This window comes from Dermacentor albipictus, chromosome 5 (assembly GCF_038994185.2).
Source record: "Dermacentor albipictus isolate Rhodes 1998 colony chromosome 5, USDA_Dalb.pri_finalv2, whole genome shotgun sequence".
Taxonomy (NCBI): Eukaryota; Metazoa; Arthropoda; class Arachnida; order Ixodida; family Ixodidae; genus Dermacentor; species Dermacentor albipictus.
Genome location: NC_091825.1, coordinates 96,127,282 through 96,149,306, shown reverse-complemented (window position 1 = coordinate 96,149,306; position 22,025 = coordinate 96,127,282). Strand labels below are relative to the sequence as shown.

At 49.5% G+C, this 22,025-nt stretch overlaps 2 protein-coding genes across 4 annotated transcripts in view; both read right to left on the bottom strand.

The window, feature by feature from the left end:
* Positions 1–11,420, bottom strand: part of LOC135918615 (presenilin homolog) — a 98,936-nt gene extending 87,516 nt beyond the window's left edge. Inside the window, exon 1 of one of the 2 annotated variants that reach the window (XM_065452231.2) lies at positions 11,048–11,420. The gene's annotated coding sequence lies outside the window, so the exon portion shown is untranslated. The remainder of the gene's footprint in view (positions 1–11,047) is intronic. The other variant, XM_070538629.1, reaches the window with a different exon arrangement.
* A 5,192-nt stretch (positions 11,421–16,612) lies between these two features.
* LOC135918630 (presenilin-1-like) lies at positions 16,613–21,244 on the bottom strand. 2 transcript variants are annotated; one of them, XM_065452253.2, is made up of 3 exons: positions 20,909–21,002; positions 19,137–19,385; positions 16,613–18,359 (listed from the first exon to the last, which is right to left on the bottom strand). In XM_065452253.2, the coding sequence occupies exons 2-3, from the start codon at positions 19,350–19,352 to the stop codon at positions 17,103–17,105; spliced, it is 1,473 nt and encodes a 490-aa protein (XP_065308325.1). In that variant the 5' UTR covers positions 19,353–19,385; positions 20,909–21,002; the 3' UTR covers positions 16,613–17,102. The 2 variants fall into 2 exon arrangements, with proteins under 2 accessions (XP_065308325.1, XP_065308324.1); XM_065452252.2 differs by lacking the exon at positions 20,909–21,002 and adding an exon at positions 21,046–21,244 and having other exon boundaries at positions 16,614–18,359.
* Between the last annotated feature and the right edge of the window lie 781 nt (positions 21,245–22,025).

Here is a 22,025-nt window from a genome sequence, read left to right as displayed (position 1 = left end):
GAGCGTGCTTAGTTTTAATATCTAGCGCGACGGCTGAAGCTTCTGCGGTATTCGCAGATGCAACTCTAGCCGTGGCGCAAGTCACAAGCCCTTGATCTACGGCCGCTCCTACTACTGCAAGGGCGTACTTGTAAGCACCACATCGACCGACATCTGTGTAGACTGCATCCGGGTTTCCACCGAATTGCTGCATTAACTTTCGAGCTCGAGCACGTTGTAGGGGTTGAGGGACGAACTTAGGGATGAAAACCAAACTTGGGAGGGTTTATTTTACGTTATTTACAAGGAGGTGAGAAACAAGTAACAGTCGTACAGTCATTACGGGCCAGCAGCAACTCGGACGCTGCAGCCCGCGGCAAGAAGTTCGAGAGAGGTCAATCAGGGAATGCGGGAATGCTTCAGAATGCTCAGGTCTCTCTGCAAGTCTTCTTATATACCTTTCGAGCACTGGAAGTCGCGTCATGTTCGACCAATGGGAGAGTCCGCTCAGATGACGCCACTTTCAGCCAATGGTAGGCGCCCGTGCGATGGTGTCATACCCGGCGAAGAGAGTCGCCGCTTGGGCCCCCTTGCTTGATCACTTGATCCCCCTGCGGTCTTGCCTCGCAGAGTTGCAATGCGCTTCTTCAAAGGAGGAGAAGGAGGGGGAGCGCTCATGCTCCATTGTCCGAAGGCCCACCTGCTCCCGGTGCTACGGCCCCGCAGCGGTAGCAAATGTCTTCTTCAAAGGCGAAGAGGGTGACGATTGGGCTCTGTTGTCCAAGGGCCCCTGCTAATCCCGGCGGCGTACGAACTTGTTTGCAAGTGTCCTGCCTCAGGAATGTGGCACTCCTGCTTCTGCATTCCTCAATTAGCTGTGCTGCGATTCGAAGTGGTTTGGGGAACTCGAAGTAGCCTCAGGAAACGGCGCCATTACTAACAGCTCGTCCTCGCCCCGGTTGTTCTGAATGGCCGGTGAACTCAATTCGCTGGCCATGAGGAACGCTGAAAGAAGCTGCAGGGTACTGGGGTCGAGCCTCGTTTGACGAACTTCGGGATCCTAGGCCCTGGAGAACATACGTCAAACAAACCAAACAACACAGCGCTGCACCACGCGTAAGCGCAGGCTCTTCACCCCTGACTCGCCAGGCTATTACTGAGTCAAAAATCAACCCTGATCTTTTAGTTCCCCAATTTTGACAACAGTTCCAACCACCCTTCCAAACAGCTATCCATTTCTCCTCGATTGCCGACAAGACCAGAGTACTATTGTTGTTGCAAAACAAAAGGGTCGTTGACGATGCAAACAACAAATGAAAACAGCCGAACATAACTTAAGTGGCCTAGCCACACGAACCGCATGTTTCCAATCTATCGCAGTGGCGTACTTATCGCACGTAATGGTGCCACTGAACAATCTGGTCAACCTCACAAGTACGTAATCACAAGCGCACTAGCCTTGTGGCCACTAAACAAAACGCGTACTTGCGTTGTAGGCAAACTTTTCACTTACGGTTACTCACGTTTCTTCCCTGAAAGTCCTACAGGACACGTGACATAAACGATCAATTAAACTTGCGGGACTTACACACTCCGCAGAGCCCTTAAACTAATGCGTCTTTTAATAACTCTTTCCACGCACGCTCACTAAAGAAGTCAGAATACGGCTGCCCTCAACACACACTAGCAACCCAGTCATAAAGTCTGCTTCCTTCCGTCCACACAGGACACGCGCTAATGGAACTAAGAACGCTTCTCCGTGCAAATCATGCACTCACTGAAAATCTACGCGCTTAACCTTAGAAAATTCAAAAACACTTAAAAAGAAAGAAGGTTAAATAACACACACGCGCGTTACGATAGGCCTCTCAACAATAACCTTGACCCTCAGGTTACTCACACACACACAAAAAAAGCCTATATACTTATTAATGAACATCTCGCGAGACTACAGGTTTACATAAAACGCATCCTTCAAATTTCGGAGCTTCTCAAACGAAAACACAAAAAAAGCTCAAACCTTAAACATTGAAAGAAATCCTAGTCTCAATTCGCGAAAACTTTCCGATGTTCAAAAATAAAACAAAACACTTCATTTCTACGGAAGGGCTCTTGGCCTCCCTTTCCAAACGCTTACGTCTGACTCATGCTTTGAGTCGAACCCGAGGTGGGCGCGGTTTGAAAGTTACTCTGGCTATCCAGGGACAACAAAAGGGCTGACTCATTATCAGCTCCCCCAAGACGTTACGGTCTCCTGCCAATTTGCGTCCTGGCGCCCCGCTTTCAACAAAAGCTCGATTGACCGCGTCGCTACTCCCCACCTGGGCCCGTCCTGCCACCTTGCGTTTCTTCGAACTGCACGCTGAGCTATGAAAAGAACTACGGAACGACGAGGAGTTTAACTGCCCCGTGCCCTTTGTCCGCGTCCGTGCAGAACATGCTTCGCGGTCCCCCTTTGACCGGTGGCTCGAACGTTCTGGATGCGTCAACATCGTCCTTGACGACCGCACCTTTTCCCTCGCGCCCTGCCCTTTTGGGTTTCTCGCCATCTTTGGCGGCGCTACATTAGTTACCGTCTTTCGGTCTTTACCGCGCTTCTTTTTACGGCGCTTTCTCTTTGCAGTCGCTTTCATGTCGCCTTCTCGTGCCTCGTGCTGGCCGGTACACATTTCGTCGGCCCGGATCGGTCTCTTACCCGCACAGTCTGAGTGCTTCTCACTTAAATCAACACTCTCTCTGCCTCGACTGGCGGACAGCTCAACCGACTCTGGAACAATGCAGCAGGCTTTACTCGAGTTAGACAACTCGCACTCTTGCGAACTGCCCTCTGCTACATTGCGCAGCTCACGCTGTGCATCGACACACAGCCCGTCGGTATTGATCGCTGTCTCACGCGCACAGTCCGAATGATTAACAACGGAATCATCCCTATCTAGGCTATCTAGACTGGCGGAGAGCCGCACCGATCCCTGAACAATGCAGTTGTTCCCTCGTGAGCTACGGAGCTCGCCACCCCGAGAACTATTCTCAACTGCATCGTCCAGCTCGCACTTCACTTCTGCACGCACATCTGGCTCTACATGGGTGCTCGCGTCTGTCGGGTCAGCAGTACCCTTGTCTTCGCTAGCAACCTCGCTAACATTACCAGCGACGCACACACGCGGTAACTGTGCCAATTTGTTCGCAGCTGGCCTAGCTGTCTCCATAGTCATCTGTTGGCACAGCATCTCTTCGCTCTCACTACGGCCTTTAACGGCCTCTGTTGCCACTAAGGCATCGTTAGCAGCTAGCCTTTTCCCTTTTCCTATGAATCTGCAGCCAATCTCACAGGCACTACTCTTTTCGTCGGCTTTTAGCGAAAATCTAGACACTTCCTCATTCTTTCGCTCTGTACTACCTACAGAATTCTCAGACAGCCGTTGTCTCTGTGCCACTAACTGATCACAATACTGTATCTCTTTGATCAGTGCTGCCTTCTCTCTCTCATACTTTTGCCCACGCTTTTGTTCCTGATACTCCCGTTCGTGACGCTCACACCTAAGATTAAGTTCTTGAAGCTCATGCTTCCGTTCATTCTCGCGTTCTTCACGCTTACTCTCACTCTTAAGTTCACGACGCTCTCGCACACGTCCACGACGCTCACGCTCTCGTGGTTCCTGTATCACCTCCCAAGCAAGCTCAATGCTTTTGCCATCATTGCCACTATCGTTAATCGCCTTTATGATAGCTGGCGTTTTCATCCGTTCGTCCGCCTCAACTCCCAAATCGTCGCACACCAACAACAAGTCTAACCTCGTCAACCTTCTAAGATCCATGGCAGCTGCCCCGACAGGTGGTTAAAACTGTTTTCCTTAATTAATTTGTGCAAACACACAATGCATCAAACTCCCGATTCCCAGAACTATCAAAATGAACACACAACATTTGAGTCTGGCGAATCATGAGGAAAAAAACCACGCGCTCACTTACGGTTGCAGCACCCTGCCATCTGGTTCATTCGTCCGCTGTTCCCGGTTCCTCCGGACTCCCTGGGTCGAAGGCTCGCTCCTTCTTCGCTACTCCCAGTTTCTTCGGACCTCTTTCGACGAAGGCTCTCTCTTCTTCGCTCTTCCCGGTTCCTTAGGATCTCTCTCGACGAAGGTTGATCCGTAGCGCTGCCACCAGCTGTTGCATTCGGAGGCGATCTCACCGCTGCCAACCAGATGTTGGGGTTGGAGGCCGGACGTCGGGATGAAAACCAAACTTGGGAGATTTATTCTACATTATGTACAGGGAGGTGAGACGTCAAGTAACAGTCGTGCTGTCATTACGGGCCGGCAGCAACTCGGACGCTGCGGCCCGCGGCAAGAAGTTCGAGAGAGGTCAATCAGGGAATGCGGGAATGCTTAAGATTGCTCAGGTCTCTCTGGAAGGCTTCTTATAAACCCTTCGAGCACTGGAAGTCACGTCATGTTCGACCAATGGGAGAGTCCGCTCAGATGACGCCACTTTCAGCCAATGGTAGGCGCCCGTGCGATGGTGTCATACCCGGCGAAGAGAGTCGCCGCTTGGGCCCCCTTGCTTGATCACTTGATCCCCCTGCGGTCTTGCCTCGCAGAGTTGCAATGCGCTTCTTCAAAGGAGGAGAAGGAGGGGGAGCGCTCATGCTCCATTGTCCGAAGGCCCACCTGCTCCCGGTGCTACGGCCCCGCAGCGGTAGCAAATGTCTTCTTCAAAGGCGAAGAGGGTGACGATTGGGCTCTGTTGTCCAAGGGCCCCTGCTAATCCCGGCGGCGTACGAACTTGTTTGCAAGTGTCCTGCCTCAGGAATGTGGCACTCCTGCTTCTGCATTCCTCAATTAGCTGTGCTGCGATTCGAAGTGGTTTGGGGAACTCGAAGTAGCCTCAGGAAACGGCGCCATATCTAACAACGTCTACGACCTCGGTGGCATTTCGGACTCATGTTCTTGGGGATTGGGGCTACTATGATCCTTTCACGAAGGACTTTGAGCAGAGATTCGAGTTCTTCTCCCGCATACAACTGCCTATGGCTTTCGAGCAGGATTTTCTACAACAACGCAGTTATTGGAATTCACACATGACATAGCCACATCACTAAATAACCGCGGTCAGCTTGATGCGATCTTTATCGACTACTCAAAAGCATTTGACACGGTAAGCCATAAAAAATTGCTTCTAAAACTTGCTGCAATCTTTCCTGGTAATAAACTACTTGACTGGATATCCGATTACCTGCACCTGCGATTCCAATCCGTCACTTTTAATTACAAAACCTCTTCTATAGCACAGGTTACGTCAGGGGTGCCGCAGGGCTCAGTTTTCGGGCCGCTCCTATTCATCATATATGTTAACGACATTATTGAAGTAGCCAGAAACACACAAGCGAAAATACGTCTTTATGCAGATGATTGCGTGATCTATGCTAACATTTGTACTCTTCGTGATCATGAAGTGCTTAATAACGTATTTTCATCCTATTCAGACTGGAGTAAGACATGGCAGATGAGCATTAACTTCAGCAAGACTGTGGCAATGTCTTTTACTAATAAGAAACAGCCCCTAAAATTTACGTATAGCACACAAGGATACAGTATTAACGAAGTTAACGAGTTCAAATACCTTGGACTTACTATCACAACTAACCTTAGTTGGCATAATCACATCAATATAGTCTGCTCTAAAGCGATGCGAAAACTAAGGTGCCTAAAACGAACTTTAGAACACGGCACTAAAGAGTGCAAGCTTTCGGCCTATAAATCACTCATTAGACCTGTTTTAGAGTATGCTTCTGTAGTGTGGTCGCCTTATCGCATACAGGACATTTCCAAATTAGAATCCATTCAGAAAAAAGCTGTTAGATTTATCTATGGCCGTTACGACCGTATGTTTTCACCGTCATCCCATGCACACGCTTTATCACTGGACCCATTTTAATTTCGTCGCACGTGTGACCTCCTAATCCTGCTGCACAAAATCGTTCACGGATCATCTAACATCGAAGCGCCTATCTCGCTAACCACACCTACTGCGCGAGTAACCCGACGAACTCACCCATTAAACATAGATCCCTTCGTTCAAAAATAGATTGCTACAAGTTTTGTTTTTTTCCACACACTGTTGAATTATGGAATAACTTAGATGGTTCTCTGCGTTCATTGCCGACTAAACAATTTAAAAAAAAAACTGCCTAACCACGTTGGTTGACATGTTATGTTCATAAGTTATGTAACCCACCTCTGCTATGTCTCTAAAATGAGATAGCAGTATTTGTAAATAAATAAATTAATTAATATTGTGGACGAGTAGGGTAACCTACGCGGCAAAGTAATTTTCTGCCAGAGGAGGTTAAGCTAAGCCCCTCCCATTGAGATATGAGCGTCGCTGCCCGTAGCTCCTCGTAGTTATTGTGAATCCCGAGGGCCAGCAGGCGTTCAGTAGAGGTTCCCTGCGGTAGGCAGAGAGCCGCTTTGTACGACGTTCTGATCGACGCATCTAGGGCCTTTAGTTCTGTTTTCGTGGGGTCCTGGAAAGGGAGACTATATGTGAGTAGACTTAGCACAAAAGCCTGAACGAGCCGGATCGTCTCTCTTTCCGTGAAACCTGTTCGGTGATAAGTTACTCTACGAATCATACGGGTGATCTGTTTCACCGTAGTCCTAAGGGTTTTAATGGTGTGGTCTACTCATTTGTTGCTTTGCAGCCACAGTCCGAGGACTCGCATTTTCTGGACCTCCCTTATCTGACTGTCTCCTAGAAAGAGGTTGACCGGCTCGTGAGTTTGACGGCCTCGACCTCGGATCCTGATAAATTCTGATTTATCGGGAGCACAGCTCATTCCGCTGCTGCGAGCGAAGGTATCAACAACGGTCGCTGCTTCTTGCAGGATTTGTTCTTTTTGTCCTAACGAGCCGCCTGTTGCCCATGGGGTAATATCGTCTGCATATAACGCGTACCCCAGACCGGGTATGACGTCGAGTGTTTTGGCTAAGCGTCTCATGCCGATATTCAAAAGAAGGCGGAGAGTATCGCCCCTTGCGGTGTACCTCTATTGGGCATGGGAAAAGGGTCTGGGCGCGTAGTGCCGATGCCTATTGTCGCGATGCGAGAGGTCAGGAAAGAGCGGGCGTAGTCATAAATTCTTTGTCCACAACCGATGTCATTTAGCTCAGATACGTTCATGTGAAATAGTGACGAATGCGCTTTTCACTAGCATCAAGAGTTAGATGAAGCGGCACCCTATGCCTTCATTCTTCTTTCTTTTCATTCCGTAGGGATAAAAAGCTATGCCTTCATTCCATTTCTTTTCACCCGTTCCCCCTTTGTAGGGCAACAAACTAGACGCACCATCTGGCTGACCTCAGTACCTTTTCTTCCCCTCTTTCGGCAAAGGCACATTGAGAAAGCTACGCTTGCAGTGCCCTCTGTTACGTTATTCACGATTTGTCTTGATGGCAGAGTCTCTCGTTTGGTTTTGCCCGGAGTTCGGAAATTCAGTGGTATGCTTCAGTAAATCTAGTAGCGCAGACGATCTGTACGCTATACAAAGCGTGACAATTTTTGCAATTGCCCGCAGGTGGGGTCTAAAATCGAGGGCCTAAAACCACGAAGCGGGCGCGCGCATGAGGCGAGAAGTTGGAAAAGAAGAAATGGAAGAAGAATCTGGGCGCGCCCGAATGTCGCACCGTGGCGTCTGTTCTCCGAGTCGCGCTTGTGCTCACGTCAGATCGTTAAGCCTACAACGACACCATCGCGCCTGTTTCGCCTCGGCGGCACTTCGTCACCGGCGTAAAAAAACTGCACTGGAGGCCGCACTTCCGCACTTCTGCCTGCAACGCTGGCAGAAATGGAGCGACATGCGCGCGCTCAGCCCGCAACTCGGAACACGATGCGAGTGACCATCAAGACACCGCCGGGCAAGAAACGAGCTCCCAGCAAGGAGGCCAAGAAGCAGCCGCTGTGGCCGCTGTCTCGCGGTGCTTCGTCAAGGGCAAGGGCCGTGGCACTGAACAAGCTGCCTCTCCGAGACCGTTTCCTTCTCTCCTTTTCCGTTCCCCTCATCCTCGTTTCGTTCACCCTGCTGACGTTCATCGCCGGCCACGTCATAGCGAGGATGGTGGGGCGCGCCAAGGCACGGAAAGCCGAGAAGATAACCGCGGACGTGGGCGTGCTCAACGCTTCCCGCGAATCAACGGCCACGTCCGAAGCGGCGATCTCGATAGCGACCGGAGCGACGTCTTTAGACGCGGCAGCGCCCCCCAACGCGTCTCAACTGGTGGTCGGAAGCGGCACCATTCCTACACTGATTGACATCCATACCCGTAAAGGCTATCGGCTCGAAGGTGGTTGGCGCTTAATTACCATTGCGCCGAAGACGCTAGACAACGGCCCTGTACTACCGTTCGACTGTACTAAAAATTTTAAGAAAGAAGCAATCTCTTCTCGAATTTCTTCTGCTAGCGAAAATTCGCTTGGGAAGACGTTTCGTCAACAAGATACTGCAGGGAACACTACCAGCAGCCCTGTACTAAATGAATACAATCGCACAAATGTCGGCATTTTATATACAAACGGAGACGTACGTTCCGAGGGCACAAATGTGCACACCATGCTTGTCAGTACTCCAGGCATCAGTCGCGACGCATCCGTGCAAACTACAGCCGCGGGTACAGACGTAACAAGAGTGCACATGGCAAGCATTCGCAAATCGGGCACTGCTTCCACGGTGAAAGCAAAGTCGGTGTTGCCGGGCTATTTCCGCACCAGCGCCGGCATCAATCCAGCGACAGTGGCTGCTGTTAGCGCACCGACTGTCCAGAGCTTCACTGAAAGTGCGACTTCAAGAAACCAACGCAAGGCATTATCGACCACTGTCGTACCCGTAACCGCAAGAATTGCGAAAGAGATTAGTACACCGGAGCCTAGTACGCATTTACGCAGCTTCACGGCGACGTCAGGTGTTCATACTTCCGTGCCCCTGCCTGCCACAATCGATGCACTTAAGGATAGACAGCGCGGCCAAGCATTTACGATCATCACGTCACCTATCGCCAGCATCGAAAACAGAGAGACTAACCATCGAGAAGCCACAGTTTCTTCGGAAGCTCGCCACCCTATACACAGCGTCGGGACGAACACTATAATTCCAGCAATGACCATCCAACCTGCTATGACCGGCAATAGGCGGACTACTACAACGAAGTCAACGACCGCAACTGGAGAAACTGGTACGGGGATGTCCGTTCGAGCCTCTGCTTTCGATGAAAAGGCGTCACCCACTTGGCTGAATAAAAGCGGTGCTCACATTCCCGCGAACGCAACCGGTGCAACAATCGAGGCCACCGAGAACCGACCGACTGTAACCACCGAAGAAATTTCTACGGTTACTAATACCGATACGAACGGCATCCGCAGAGATGAAAAGGGAAACGTCATCAGGACACGAAGGATGGGAGAGAGCCAATTCATTGCAACTAATGAGGCTGCCAGTACTGGTACAGAGAGAAACAGAACTGCAGAAGCTAAGACTGCCAGTAACGGCGACGAGGGTGTCATTGCCTTAACGACAGCGATAAGCGCCGCCGGGACGCCGACGCGAAATAGTGAAGAGAGCGCGGACAGTTTGACCATCACACGCAGCTCCGTATTGAGCGACCCCAACACTGAAACGCCTACCAATCTTGCGACTGCTCCGGCCAGTCCAGGCGGATCTCCTGGCGCCAGCGAAATCAAAACTGTCCCTGCCTGGCGCATTAATGACGCTCTCAAGGTAAATGCGGGCAAGTCATTGACCACCGTGGGTCGTAAAACGCCCGTTATTGGCTACACTAATGTAGCGGCTAGTGAGACAAAGCTAGAGGCTGCTTGGCGCATCCTAGCTGCTGTGACTCGCCTTTCAGTGCCCGTCATGACCAGCGCAGCGGCAGCCAATGGTGACGGTGTGCCAAGAAGCTCCGCACAAGATGCAGGCGCCGGGAGGAACGCGACCTTTCCCGCTATGGTCATCCAAACTGCGATGACCGGCAATCGAGCTACTACTACAACGAAGCCAGCAATCACCGCTCGTGGAAGTCGAGTGGTCAGCTCCGTCCCAATATCTGTCTTCGATGAAAAGGCGCCATCCACTAGGCTGAATAACAGCGGTGTTCAGATTCCCGCGAATACGGCCGGTACACCACCTTTCACAGCTGTCCTCGAAACACGACGGTTTAGTCTACCTGAGGCAATGACTACTGACAAGAGAATTTTGCCTGCCTGGCCGATTCGATCTGCTGTAACGAGACATCCGACGCCCGCCATCGCAAAGTCATCCACAGCCTCTCGTGGATCAAACCCGGTTAGATCCGCTAGAGTTGCCGGTTACGGGCTGACCATGACCTTTCCCGCTATGCTGACTCCAGCTGCTGCGGTGAGTCATGCGGTGCCTATGCTAACAAAGCAAGCCACTCACATTCGCAAGGCGCCTATCTATAACATCGCTAATATATATGGTGTCGACAGGAACCCTATTCGCATCCGACTTGTCAAAAGTGAAATCACAGCCCGCGCTGGCGCTTTCGGCCCACCGATAGTCGCTGCCAGACGGAAAGATTCGAGTACCAGGCATACTGAAGCACGCGCTAGCGTTAGCAAGAACACAACAGTTTGGCACGTTCGTGATATTCGAATGCGCAATCCACGTCCAGTTTTTCGCAGTTCAGCGGTAGACGGCACGCCAACGTCCAAGCGGGGCAAGAAGGCCTCTGCAGCCGCCAGGCTGCTTCAACGTGCTGCAACGACCCGCACAGAGCGAACCACTACGAAGGGTCAAGCCTTTGCCGGTTTCGAAACTCCGCCGCCTCGCTTCTAAGTCAACACTGTAAGGCTGCCCTCGTGAAATACTTGTTCGTTCGCACCATCTTCATAGCCTCCAGGCCAATAGGTTCAAGTACTCCAACTTGCTGATTTCTTTAGGGTGAGCCCTCTTTGGTGACGACTGTGCTTCTTAATCCAAGAAGCACCCCGTAGGTTTAACCAAGCCTAACAAAAACAAAAGTGTGTTGAAAATATACGCTAAGGCAACCAAGCATACCTGATGCGACCTGAGGCCAAGGAAGAAGCTCAAATTTCTCTCCGTGACGTCCGTCCTTCGTAGCCAGGAGTGTCAGCCCCTACCACTGCAGCCGTGTAAAATACTCTTACAGCGACACGTCCTTCGATAGCGCGACCCAACTCGCCGCTCTCCTCGACGTCATATTTGAAACGCTAGTTGTAACACTTCAGTCAAGAAAACAAGCGCGTGGGAAGTTGACATTCCCTTCTTATTTTGAATGCGAACTGGACGCACTTCAAGGAAGCTGTGGTGCAATGAAATGTCTGAATTTTTTGTTTTAAATATATGCGATATAAGCTCGCCTATGTCAAACGTCCATAAATTGTGTCATCGGTCTCACTACTACGTTATGTGTCAAGTTCATGCAATAAATAAATTCCGAACGTTTCGAAATTTATTGGTATTTTGCAAGCCACTAAGAAGCCACTAACAATATACACGTTCGAACTACAGTGCTGGAGACGAAAGACACGACAAGGTATTTCCTTGAAACAGTGACTTACATGTGAGAAGAGTAATGAGTTTCGAACAAAACTCGGCCACCAAAAGATGCCGCCTGCATACGAATCCCGCGCATGCTCCGACGCACGCGATTCATCTTTGTTGTTCCATACATCGAAAGATTGAAGTCAAGATGAGACCCCTTTCAAAACGGTGCGGGTCGTAGTACAACGCCTCGCTTCTATAGTTTCAGCCAACATAATGCTGTACACTACTAACTATTATTCCTCATTGAGCTCGGTTGAAGTTCTTGCTTACTCTTATGAGCATTAAAATATCGTAAGTAGATACATAAGCGCAAGTTGTGCTGCACAAAAAAAAAACGGGGTTCGAGGCAATTGCTTTTTCTTGACGACGCATACTTCGCAGATTACTCACAACCATGACATTAACACGCTTTTCAAATAACTTGTAGAAGTTTGCGCTGCTCTATACATAAAGTGTCATGCAGGCGCCGATTGATCACCTCCACCATTCACGTAGGCCATCGGGGGCCCATGGTGAGCGGTTATTTGCATTCAGATGGCTTATTTCTGCTTGTGGAGCACTCGGGATTACGAACATGCACACACGCTAGAGCACGGCGGACAAAAGGCAGGAATCTGTGCGCGCCCACTGCGGAGTTCAACACGTCTCATGCTCAGCCGCAATCGCTATAACTGTTCAGAAGTAGCGCGCTCTGATTATTCAAAAAAGAACATCGCAAGCAGTAGAACGTACTAGAGTTCTGCAATATAGAAGTTGTTCGGTTTTACTTCACTTTACTATTGAGAAAGTGGCTTACCGGGTTGCACCGAAAGTAACACTGAAATTTATATCACAAACACTTTTAACGCTTCCACGTGTGATTTGAGTCTTGGATTTCATTTTTACGTCACGTGCGAATAACGAAGTGTGGGACACGAGGGAAGGTTTTTCACGTTCACGATTGACAGAGGACAGTTTAAAAAAAAGTAAAAATCCACCCACGACTGCATTGCTTGCATCAGCTGCCAGCGGTCATTAATATATATATATATATATATATATATATATATATATATATATATATATATATATATATATATATCGCTCTAATAGACTTATAATAGCCTTGCATACACTTTCGTTGTCGTTCGATCGCCAGTTTCAAGGCCAATCACTGGTCTGGAATCAGGCACGTACCCAGGATTTTTTTTCGGGGGGGGGGGCACCACCTCCACCACCACCACCACCACCACCACCACCACCACCACCACCACCACCATCATCATCATCATCATCATCATCATCATCATCATCATCACCACCACCACCATCATCATTAGCAGCAGCAGTAGCATCAGCCTGTTTTGTGTCCACTGCAGGACGAAGGCCTCTCCCTGCGATCTCCAATTACCCCTATCCTGCGCCAACCGTTTCCAACTAGCACCCGCGAATTTCCTAATTTCATCGCTCCACCTAGTGTTTTGTCGTCTTCGATTGCGTTTCCCTTCTCTTGGTGCCCATTCTGTAACCCTAATGGTCCAACGGTTATCTAACCGGCGCATTACATGATCTGCCCAGCTACATTTTTTCCTCTTGATGTCAATTAGAATATCGTCTATACCCGTTCGCTCTCTTATCAAAACCACTCTCTTTCTCTCTTAACGTTATGCCTAGCAATCTTCGGTCGATCGCGCTTTGCGTGGTCCTTAACTTGCTCTCAAGTATCTGCCCCATATGCACTGGCAAAATGCACAGGGAAATGCACTGGCAAATGCATTGGCAGTGGACATATTGCACTGGCAAAATGCACTGATTGCACACCTTACTTTTCAATAATAATGGTAAGCTTCCAGTCAGGAGCTGGCAATGCCTACCGTATGTGATCCAACCTATTTTTATTATTCTGTGAATTTCCTTCTCATGATCAGGGTCCCCTCTGATTAATTGACCTAGGTAAACATACTCTTTCACAGCCTCTAGTGGCCGACTGGCCATCCTGATCTCTTGTTCCTTTGCCCGGCTATTTATCATTATCTTAATCTTCTGCATAATAATATTCAACCCCACTCTTACACCCTCTCTGTTAAGGTCTCCAATCATTTGTTGTAATTCGTCTGCATTGTTGTTGAATAGAACAATGTCATCGGCAAACCGAAGGTTGCTGAGATGTTTCCGTCGATCTTTACTCCTAAGCCTTCCCAGTTTAATAGCTTGAATTCTTCTAAGCACGCAGAAAACAGCTTTGGAGAAATTGTGTCTCCCTGTCTGGCCCCTTTCTCTATAGGTATCTCCCTGCGTTTCTTGTGTAGAATTAAGGTAGCTGTAGAACCTCTGTAGATATTCTAACGCGAAAGACGAGTCAGTAAGACGAGAAACTATTTACAGATTATATTTACAACAACGGTTGCAGCACTGACCGGTTAGATTCACAGCGCGAGCCCAGTTCGTTCTTCCTTCTCTTTTCTGGAGTGATGGCGCCTACGCGCCTCGTTCAAACAAACGAATACCTCACGCATGTAGCAATATTTTCCAAGCTTTTTACGTAAGCGTTGTGTACTCCTTGATTACGTAGTGCGTCTACGATTGCTGGTATCTCTACTGAATCAAATGCCTTTTCGTAATCTATATAAGCCACATAGAGAGGCTTATTGTACTCTGCAGATTTCGCGATAACCTGATTGATGACATGGATGTGATCCATTGTAACGTATCTCTTCCTGAAGCCAGCATGTTGCCTTGGTTGACAAAATCCAGTGTTAACCTTATTCTATTAGATATTACTTTGGTAAACATTTTATATAATACTGGGAGCAAGCTAATGGTCCCATAATTGTTCAATTCTTTAACGTCTCCTTTTTTGTGGATTAATATAATGTCTGCATTCTTCCAGTTTTCTGGGACCCTTGCAGTAGATAGACACTTCGTATAAAGAGCCGCCAGTTTTTCGAGCATTATGTCTCCTCCATCCTTGATTAAATCGACTGTTATTCCACCTTATCCTCCCGCTCTTCATCGTTTCATGTCTTGCAGGGCCCTTCTGACCTCATCGCTAGTTATAGGAGAGTTTCTGTATCCTGTTCATTACTGTTTCTAAGTGAACAATCGTAACTCCTCTGGGTACTGTATACAGGTCAGCTTAGAATTTTTCCGCTGCTTTTACTATATCTTCGAGATTGCTGATGATGTTATCCTTCTTATCCTTTAGTGCATACATCATGGTTTGTCCTATGCCAGGTTTCTTTTTTACTGATTTCAGGCTGCGTTCATTTTTACGGCTTTTTCAGTCTTTCTCATGTTATAGTTTCGAATATCAGTTATTTTCGCCTTGTTGACCAGTTTTGACAGTTCCGCGAATTGCGTAACTCTGTGCGGCCGCCAGTCCCATACAACCACGTAGAGTGCAGGACTCTGCGATTCTAGACGTACTGCGCTCACTGCAAAAGGTTAGAAAAACATTCTCCACTTCCGGCGGCGTTATCTCTACTTCCTATTTCAATAAAAAGATGTTGATCCATAAATAGTCTCATAAACAACGCTTAACTTTTTTATTATTCGCTTCTGCTTGCAGTTTGGTTGTTGCCTTGGCTCTCTCCCTTAGTATATCGCTTAATTTCTCAACTCCTTGCGATTTTTGTTTCCAGTTGCCAATTTTGCACGAAAAGTGCTATACAGTTAAGGAAAAACAGACGAGGTAACGGGCGACAGTCATCTTGCTTATGGGTTTAAGGGTTATTGCAGGGTTCCATGATGGACGCTCTTTCACATTATTTCCCGCCTTATCTAACCCATATAACGTGTATATGGTTCCGGGCATCTGCCAGCGTCGCGGCGAGCCGTAACTCAAGGAAACAAAGAAGCGAAGGGATAAGTTGAACGCAATTGGCGTTTTCTCCGGCCGCAACTCGTTCCATGAGAGTTAAGACCAGCTTAGTAACAGCCGCATCCCTCTCCTGGTCCCAGGATCAGCCTAAACAAAGAAGGTTGAACATAAGCAACAGCTATGCGCGTGACGGTTGAATAGATGGTGACGTCTGAACGCACCTCGAGTTAATCGCACGGGTGCGGAAATCTACGAGAAAACGGTCCTTCACAATACAAGAGATGCCGATAACTGCCGCCATCTAAAAGGAGTGAAAAAGGCAGTATAATGCTGACCGATGAACCGCTGCGAAGTCTCAACATTGATCTGGCGTCGCTTTAGGAATGTGTGAGGAGGGGTGGCGAGGGTGGGGAGGGGGGGAGGGGGTATGCCCCTTAATTTAGGGGAGGGGGCGCCCCCCCCCCCCCTGGGTACTTGCCTGTCTGGAATAATGTCTATGGGATAACCATCATCAATTCGGCGCCTCATTGGTATTATGCTGTTGCCTGCTAGACCCACCGCGGCAGCGCGGTGGCTAGGCATGGAGCTGCTGAGCTCGAGGTTGCTGGTTCGACCTTGGCCGCGGCGGCAGCATTACGTCGGGGGCGAAATGCAGAAGCGCTCGTGTACTTAAGGCATTTGCGCGTTCAAGAACCCTCAGTGGTGAAAATTGATTCGGAGTCCTCCGTTACGGCTCGCCTCGTAATCCGATCGTGGTGTTACTCGTAAAACTCCAGAAATTAGCTGTCGCTCGCCCCCTCAAATTATGCGTCACCTGTACTGAGAAAACAAAAAAGTTGAGCGTAGTAGATGCTGTCCCTATTTCGTCAACTCTACGTAATTTCGCTAAGCACTACCGAAGGACGTAATGCGCCGACCCCGTTAACGTTTTGACTGCACCATCTTTGCTTACCCTTTATTTTAACTTCAAGTGATGTCATAAATTAAAAAAGAACTTCTTGGACTAGCTCGTGTGTATAGCATGTGGTTGAAGTGGGAGTGAACACACGTCTGATGCACAAGAGAGGCAGCGAAATGGAACAAGTGCTCGTCCTCCCTGTTTCGTCATCTAACTTGCTTTCATGCTCCATAGCGTGTTCACATCATCCTATAGTTTTCTGAGCCTTAAGCGTGCTCGCGCGTTGCAAATATTATCTAAATGACGTGAAGACGCAGCTTAAAATCAAGTGTTATTTGTGAGAATTCTGCCATGGTCGGGAGAGCTGAAACAGCATCTTGTCATGTTAAATATGGCAACCATGTAAATTGATTGCAAAACAAGGTCTTTATGTGTGTTTGTGTGTTTATTTTTTTATCGTTTTCTAGACTCCACAGGGGCTAGCTAATACCTGCCAATGATGGCGCATGCATGGTCTTTGAGAACACTGAGCGTGACAAACAAAAGCTTTCACCTTTTGAAACCTCGCGTTGACCATGGGACTTACGATCTTATTTAACGTTAGCCCAGCTATACCTATGCCATTTCAGAAAATGAATATTCTGGACACAAATAAGAAGCTTATAAATAGCAAACGAAAACTTCGCGCAGCATGAACACCTTAAGGGCTCCCCTTTTACGACGAAGAATGACAAAAATTGAGGTCGTTCTTGGTTTACTGCTTAACTTGATCGTATATCTATCTCACTGCTATTCTCTATCAAAGAAGAAGGCAAGTCGGCCGCCACAGCTGCAAGCGACCGCTATAGTTAGAAAACGGTCCCGTCCACGACATCGATGAAAGGTTCGGCGAGATAAAAGCTGGAAAAGTAGGCCGCGATACCCAGACCGATCGAGAACGGCAACGCGGGCAGCGGTTTCTGAAAATACACCAGCAGCGAGAGGGTGAGCAGGATGCCCACGATTACGGCCACGTAGCAGGCGACCACCGTCAGCGCGGTGCCGTGTCGCGACGCCTTGCCCACGAGCACGCTGTAGAAGATGAAGTCTCCCAGGCCCATCTTCATTCCCTGGTTGCCCGGCATTTCGTCCCCCGATTCCCGCTCTGCCTGGCGCCGTTCGGCTCGGCGCCGGTGGGCTCCGCCGTGGTGGCGGCACCTGTGAACGCCTGCGGTGGGAGGCAACAGCGGCGCCGGAGCGTCCTCCCTGTCTGCGGCGACGCCTTCGTCGCGGCACTGGAGCAGCCGTGCCGCGTGCGACTCTCCGCGATTCTCCGGGACGACAGAACCGGCGGCCGCGGAATTCGCAGTCGACCCGGTGGAGGTCTTCGCATCGAACTCGTTCCGACATCCTCGCGTCGTATCAGTCGAGCCGGGCGGATCGTTGGCTTCCTTTGGATCGCTAAATCGGGGCAAGTTGTCTTCTTTCTTTGGCGAAGCCGTCGAGCGCTCCCGGAAGATGGAGGCCAACCGCGAGTCGACCTCAGCCGCCTCGAGGCAGGAGCGAATCGAAGCCGCAGCTTTGCTCGTGCGATCGGCGCACTCGGAAGTCAGCGTTCCCCTCCGATTTGGAGGATCGGACGCCGAATCCGTGGGTAGGAGCTCCTTGTCGGCGAGCGAGTGATTCGAGACGGCAGCAGTGTCGAGGGACGAGCGGGCGCCGATGGCGTAGCACCACGCGGAGGACGTGGAGAACACGAGAGCCGGGAAGAGCGGCTCGTTTCGCTCCTTGGCCGTCTCGAGCAGGATCCGGAGCGGGCCCAGGACGCAGAGCACGGCGAATATGTCCCACACCGAGACGAGCACCAGGAGGATCCACGATGTCCACTCGGGGAAGGACTCCTCCAGCGCCACGGCCATGAGCACAGATATGTACACGAGGTAGCCCTGCTGCATCAGGAACGGCCCGTCGTGGTACAGCGACGTGATGCCGGTCACGCCCACGTTCCATATGAACAGCGAACACGTCAGGTGGTCCAGCGGTGCGTTGAAGTAAAAGGCCAGTCGGCCCAGGTAATAGTAGCCCGTCAGGAAGAGCAGCACGCCACTTCCAGTTATCATCCAGGCCTGCATATGTGCACAAATAACGAGCAAATACTCGGGAACAGCGAGTGGCCGCTTAGGACTGGGTTGTATACTTCACTAACCGATTTAAAAAAAAAAAGCTTCAACGTTTTTCATGCGTTCAGTGTTTCTCATGCGTCGACGGCATTGAAAATCGTATCTTCGCTATTACAATACATGTAGATATTACGAACCCCTTTAACCTATTACGAACCCCTTTAACCTATACAAAGTACCCCTCGTGGTAGTTTCGCGGGTATGGCTGCTAAGCACGAGGTCGCGGGATGGAGTCCCGGTCGCGGTAGGTGAAATGCAAAAACATCCGTGTCCCGTACATTGGGGGCACTCCAAAGATCTCCTGGTGGTTGAAATCTATCCGGAGTTCCCTCACATACGGCGTGCCTCATTATCAAATCAGTGTCTTGGGACGTAAAACCCCGGATGTAAATCCCCAGGATTCAGTTCAACGTATAGAAAGCGGTTCCTAAAACATGTGTTGAGGATTGTAAACACACCAAAACACGCACATTCAGGCGATCTGGCATTATACGTCGTACTTTGTACCGAATCCTTGAAGTCTCCTACAGCACGTAACAGGACGTTGATAATTTACATTTGATTAAGAATATGACCAGCAGCTTGACAGTTGGTAAACTTCATGTGTTCCGGAATGGCTGCGCACACTGATGCACGTTAATTAAGGAACAGGGAAAGGGATCTACGCTGGTAACTAAGGAAACAGCGAACGCTATCCCGACGGGTTGCATCACGCATGCTCGCCTTGATGATGTTGTAGTGGCCCCTCTTGTATAGCAGCACCAAGGCGCAGTTGACGATCACGATCATCACGAGGAAGCTGAAGGCATTCCCGAAGGAGTTCATAAGCACGACGGTCTCCGCGCCTGCAGCGTCCTCCGGAAAGCGAATGTAGCCCATCTGCAGGTAGTCGTTGTGGCTCTGCTGGAGGACGCGCGTCAGCACGCTCACGCTCAGCATGCAGATGGAGACGGCCACGATGAGCGTGATGACCTGAGGCATCAGGGCGGCAGAGTTATCGTACCCCTTCACTGGCACACAGTTGTACTGTGTGCCAACACTTGACACTTAAGCTACGCTTAACACTTAACACTCCTCAACACTTAACTCCTCAACACTTAAACTCCACAACACTTAAAAGCTACGCGGCTTCGGTGCCACCCGTTCCGTTATTGTCTTATTGGAAATGTGCCAGTGGATTGCAGCGATTAATCTTGAACACGTTACACACCTTTGAATTTTAATTTTGTCCTATCAACATGACTAGTTGGCCAGTTACCTTCCTGTGCGTGCGTGTACCGAAGGCATTGGTGTAATGAAAGTGTGGACGCGAGTAACGTTCTTGGTAGGAAACTGTCCGGCATACGGTAACAGAAACAGAAAATGCCTACAGAAAAATGAATATTCTGTTGAGTGAGAGAATTTCACGTTGTAAGGAGTAGCGTCTTTAATTATGATAGCTGCAAACAGGGCCTATAGGTAAAACCTGTGACCGCCGCTTCACTTTGCACTAAGCGGCGCTTTGTTCCACTGATTCGCTGTCGTGTGCTCCAGCTGAGATCCCAAGCAGAGCCGTTACCGGTTGACATTTCCGACAGAAGCGTCCCGAATAAGTTATCTTAGAGCGCAGCTCTTCGGTGCCCGTTTCTGGGGCGAACGTGGACGTCGCTCTTCATCGAGCGAACGAGCGCGGCGAAGGATGAAAGAGCGAACGTGGAGTGCAGCCGATGAAAGACGGCGACAGCGAAAAGAGCCCGAGGAGGAAACCGGAGGAGGAGGGTACGGCGAAAGCGTGAGAAGAAAAGCGTAATGCTGCGCAAGACGAGCCTTGCGTCGGCGACGGCTACAAGATAGCGTCAGAGATGGGCGCGTCGTCTGTTCACCGATGACGCTGCATGAGCGGAGGTCTGCGTGCGGCGGCTGATGCTAATCGCGCCCACGCGTCACCCACGCGCTGCCTCCCACGATCTGCCAATTAGCGAGGCAGTCGCGCCACACTTCGCTCTGGTTGCAACTTGCCGCACGAGCCCGATTGTCCTCGCCTGCAAAATATCGTGAAAATAAAACACGTATGCTCCCTGATACGCCCTAATGCGCTCAAATTTCGCATTAGGAAGTATCATAATCGTCGTTGAATTTCTTAGTATGACCTGTGTAACGTTAAGCAATTTGGATGTGGAATTATTGGTATGATAGTAAACGCCGGTAGTTGATATTCTATATAGCCTAGATTAAAAGGAAAAAGTAGAAGAGGCCAGACCATGAAATTCGAAGACCAGGAAAGCGGCATAGTATGTCGTCATGACAGGAGAACTGGTGTCGGAGTGAAGGGAAAGTTATTGCATTAGTCAACCCATATAATCTGGCTAGGAGCAATCATACAATTTACTAGCTAACTTGATGATGGAATGCCCGTAACAGGAAGGCACTACAAGACAAAGCGAAAGGATGCAGGGGCATGCAGCAGCGTCGAAAATGGAGGGTCACTGAGGGAGAAGAAGAGCACCCCAATTTACCTTTCCATACCACTGCTGCTGCAGGCACTCACTCAGCCAGGAAGCTCAGTGACGGACAAGTCGCCCGTCCCTGTCACCCCTTCACCTCCCCACTTTCGCGCCAAGCACTTTGGCCGCCATTATAGAGGCAGGCATACCTGGTGCATAAGCTGCTCGTACAGCTGCAGCAGAAGTTGTCGGACTAGCTCCACCTCAATTTCGGCCATGGCCAATGAAGCGGGGTCAGCGGGCGAGGACAACCCAGGAGTCCCTTCTGGTGCCTCCGCAGCCTCCACATCCTCCGCTTTTTCGACGCTTCCCGACATTCCGTACTGGAGACTGGCGCAAGACGCTGGCGAATAGATGATGATGATGATGATGATGATGTCCTGGATGAGTTTGACGCTTACCCACTCGCGGGGATTGGCCAAGAGTCGGGCAGACTTTGCTTATGTGTTCAGAAAAGGAGGTAAAAATCTAAAATTTTGTTACATGAATTTAGGCGAGGGAAAATCGAAATGGTTCAGTAGATTGTCATGCTACGTAGAGGAGAAAAAAAAAGTATCTTGAATATATCAATGAGACAATAGAGGAGGAATGAATAAAATAATATGGTCATCAATGAAATCGGTTTGATTCAATAAGAAATTTTTCTAAGGCGAAGCAAACATTCCTGTGTGAGTGCCCAAGCACAGACGCTCCGAAAGACAGCAGTACTGGAGTGTTCAATGGCAGACCAAGCTGTCGCACTGTAATTTCTAATGTCATTTTCCTCGTGGAGGAGAAACGCCGGCATTCCAGTAGGTAGTGCTCAATCGTCTCTAATGCATTGCAAAAATGGCACAATGGGGATATTGCCAGACCAGATCGGTGCATGTAAAAATTTAGAGATGGGACTCGACAACGTAGTCTCGTTAATGTAACCTCCGTTTGTCTTGTTTTGCAAAACTTCCTGCTCCAAGGGAATTGTAAGTGGCGTAGTTCCAATGATGAATTGAGGTTCGAGTGAGATGTTAAAAGGATGTATCTTCTGAACCTGGCGGACGTGATAAAGCCCGTTGTTGGAAGAAGGGGAAGCACTGGGCCGCTGATAGAAGCCTTGGCCAAGCTGTCTGCCACCTCATTCATAAATATGCCT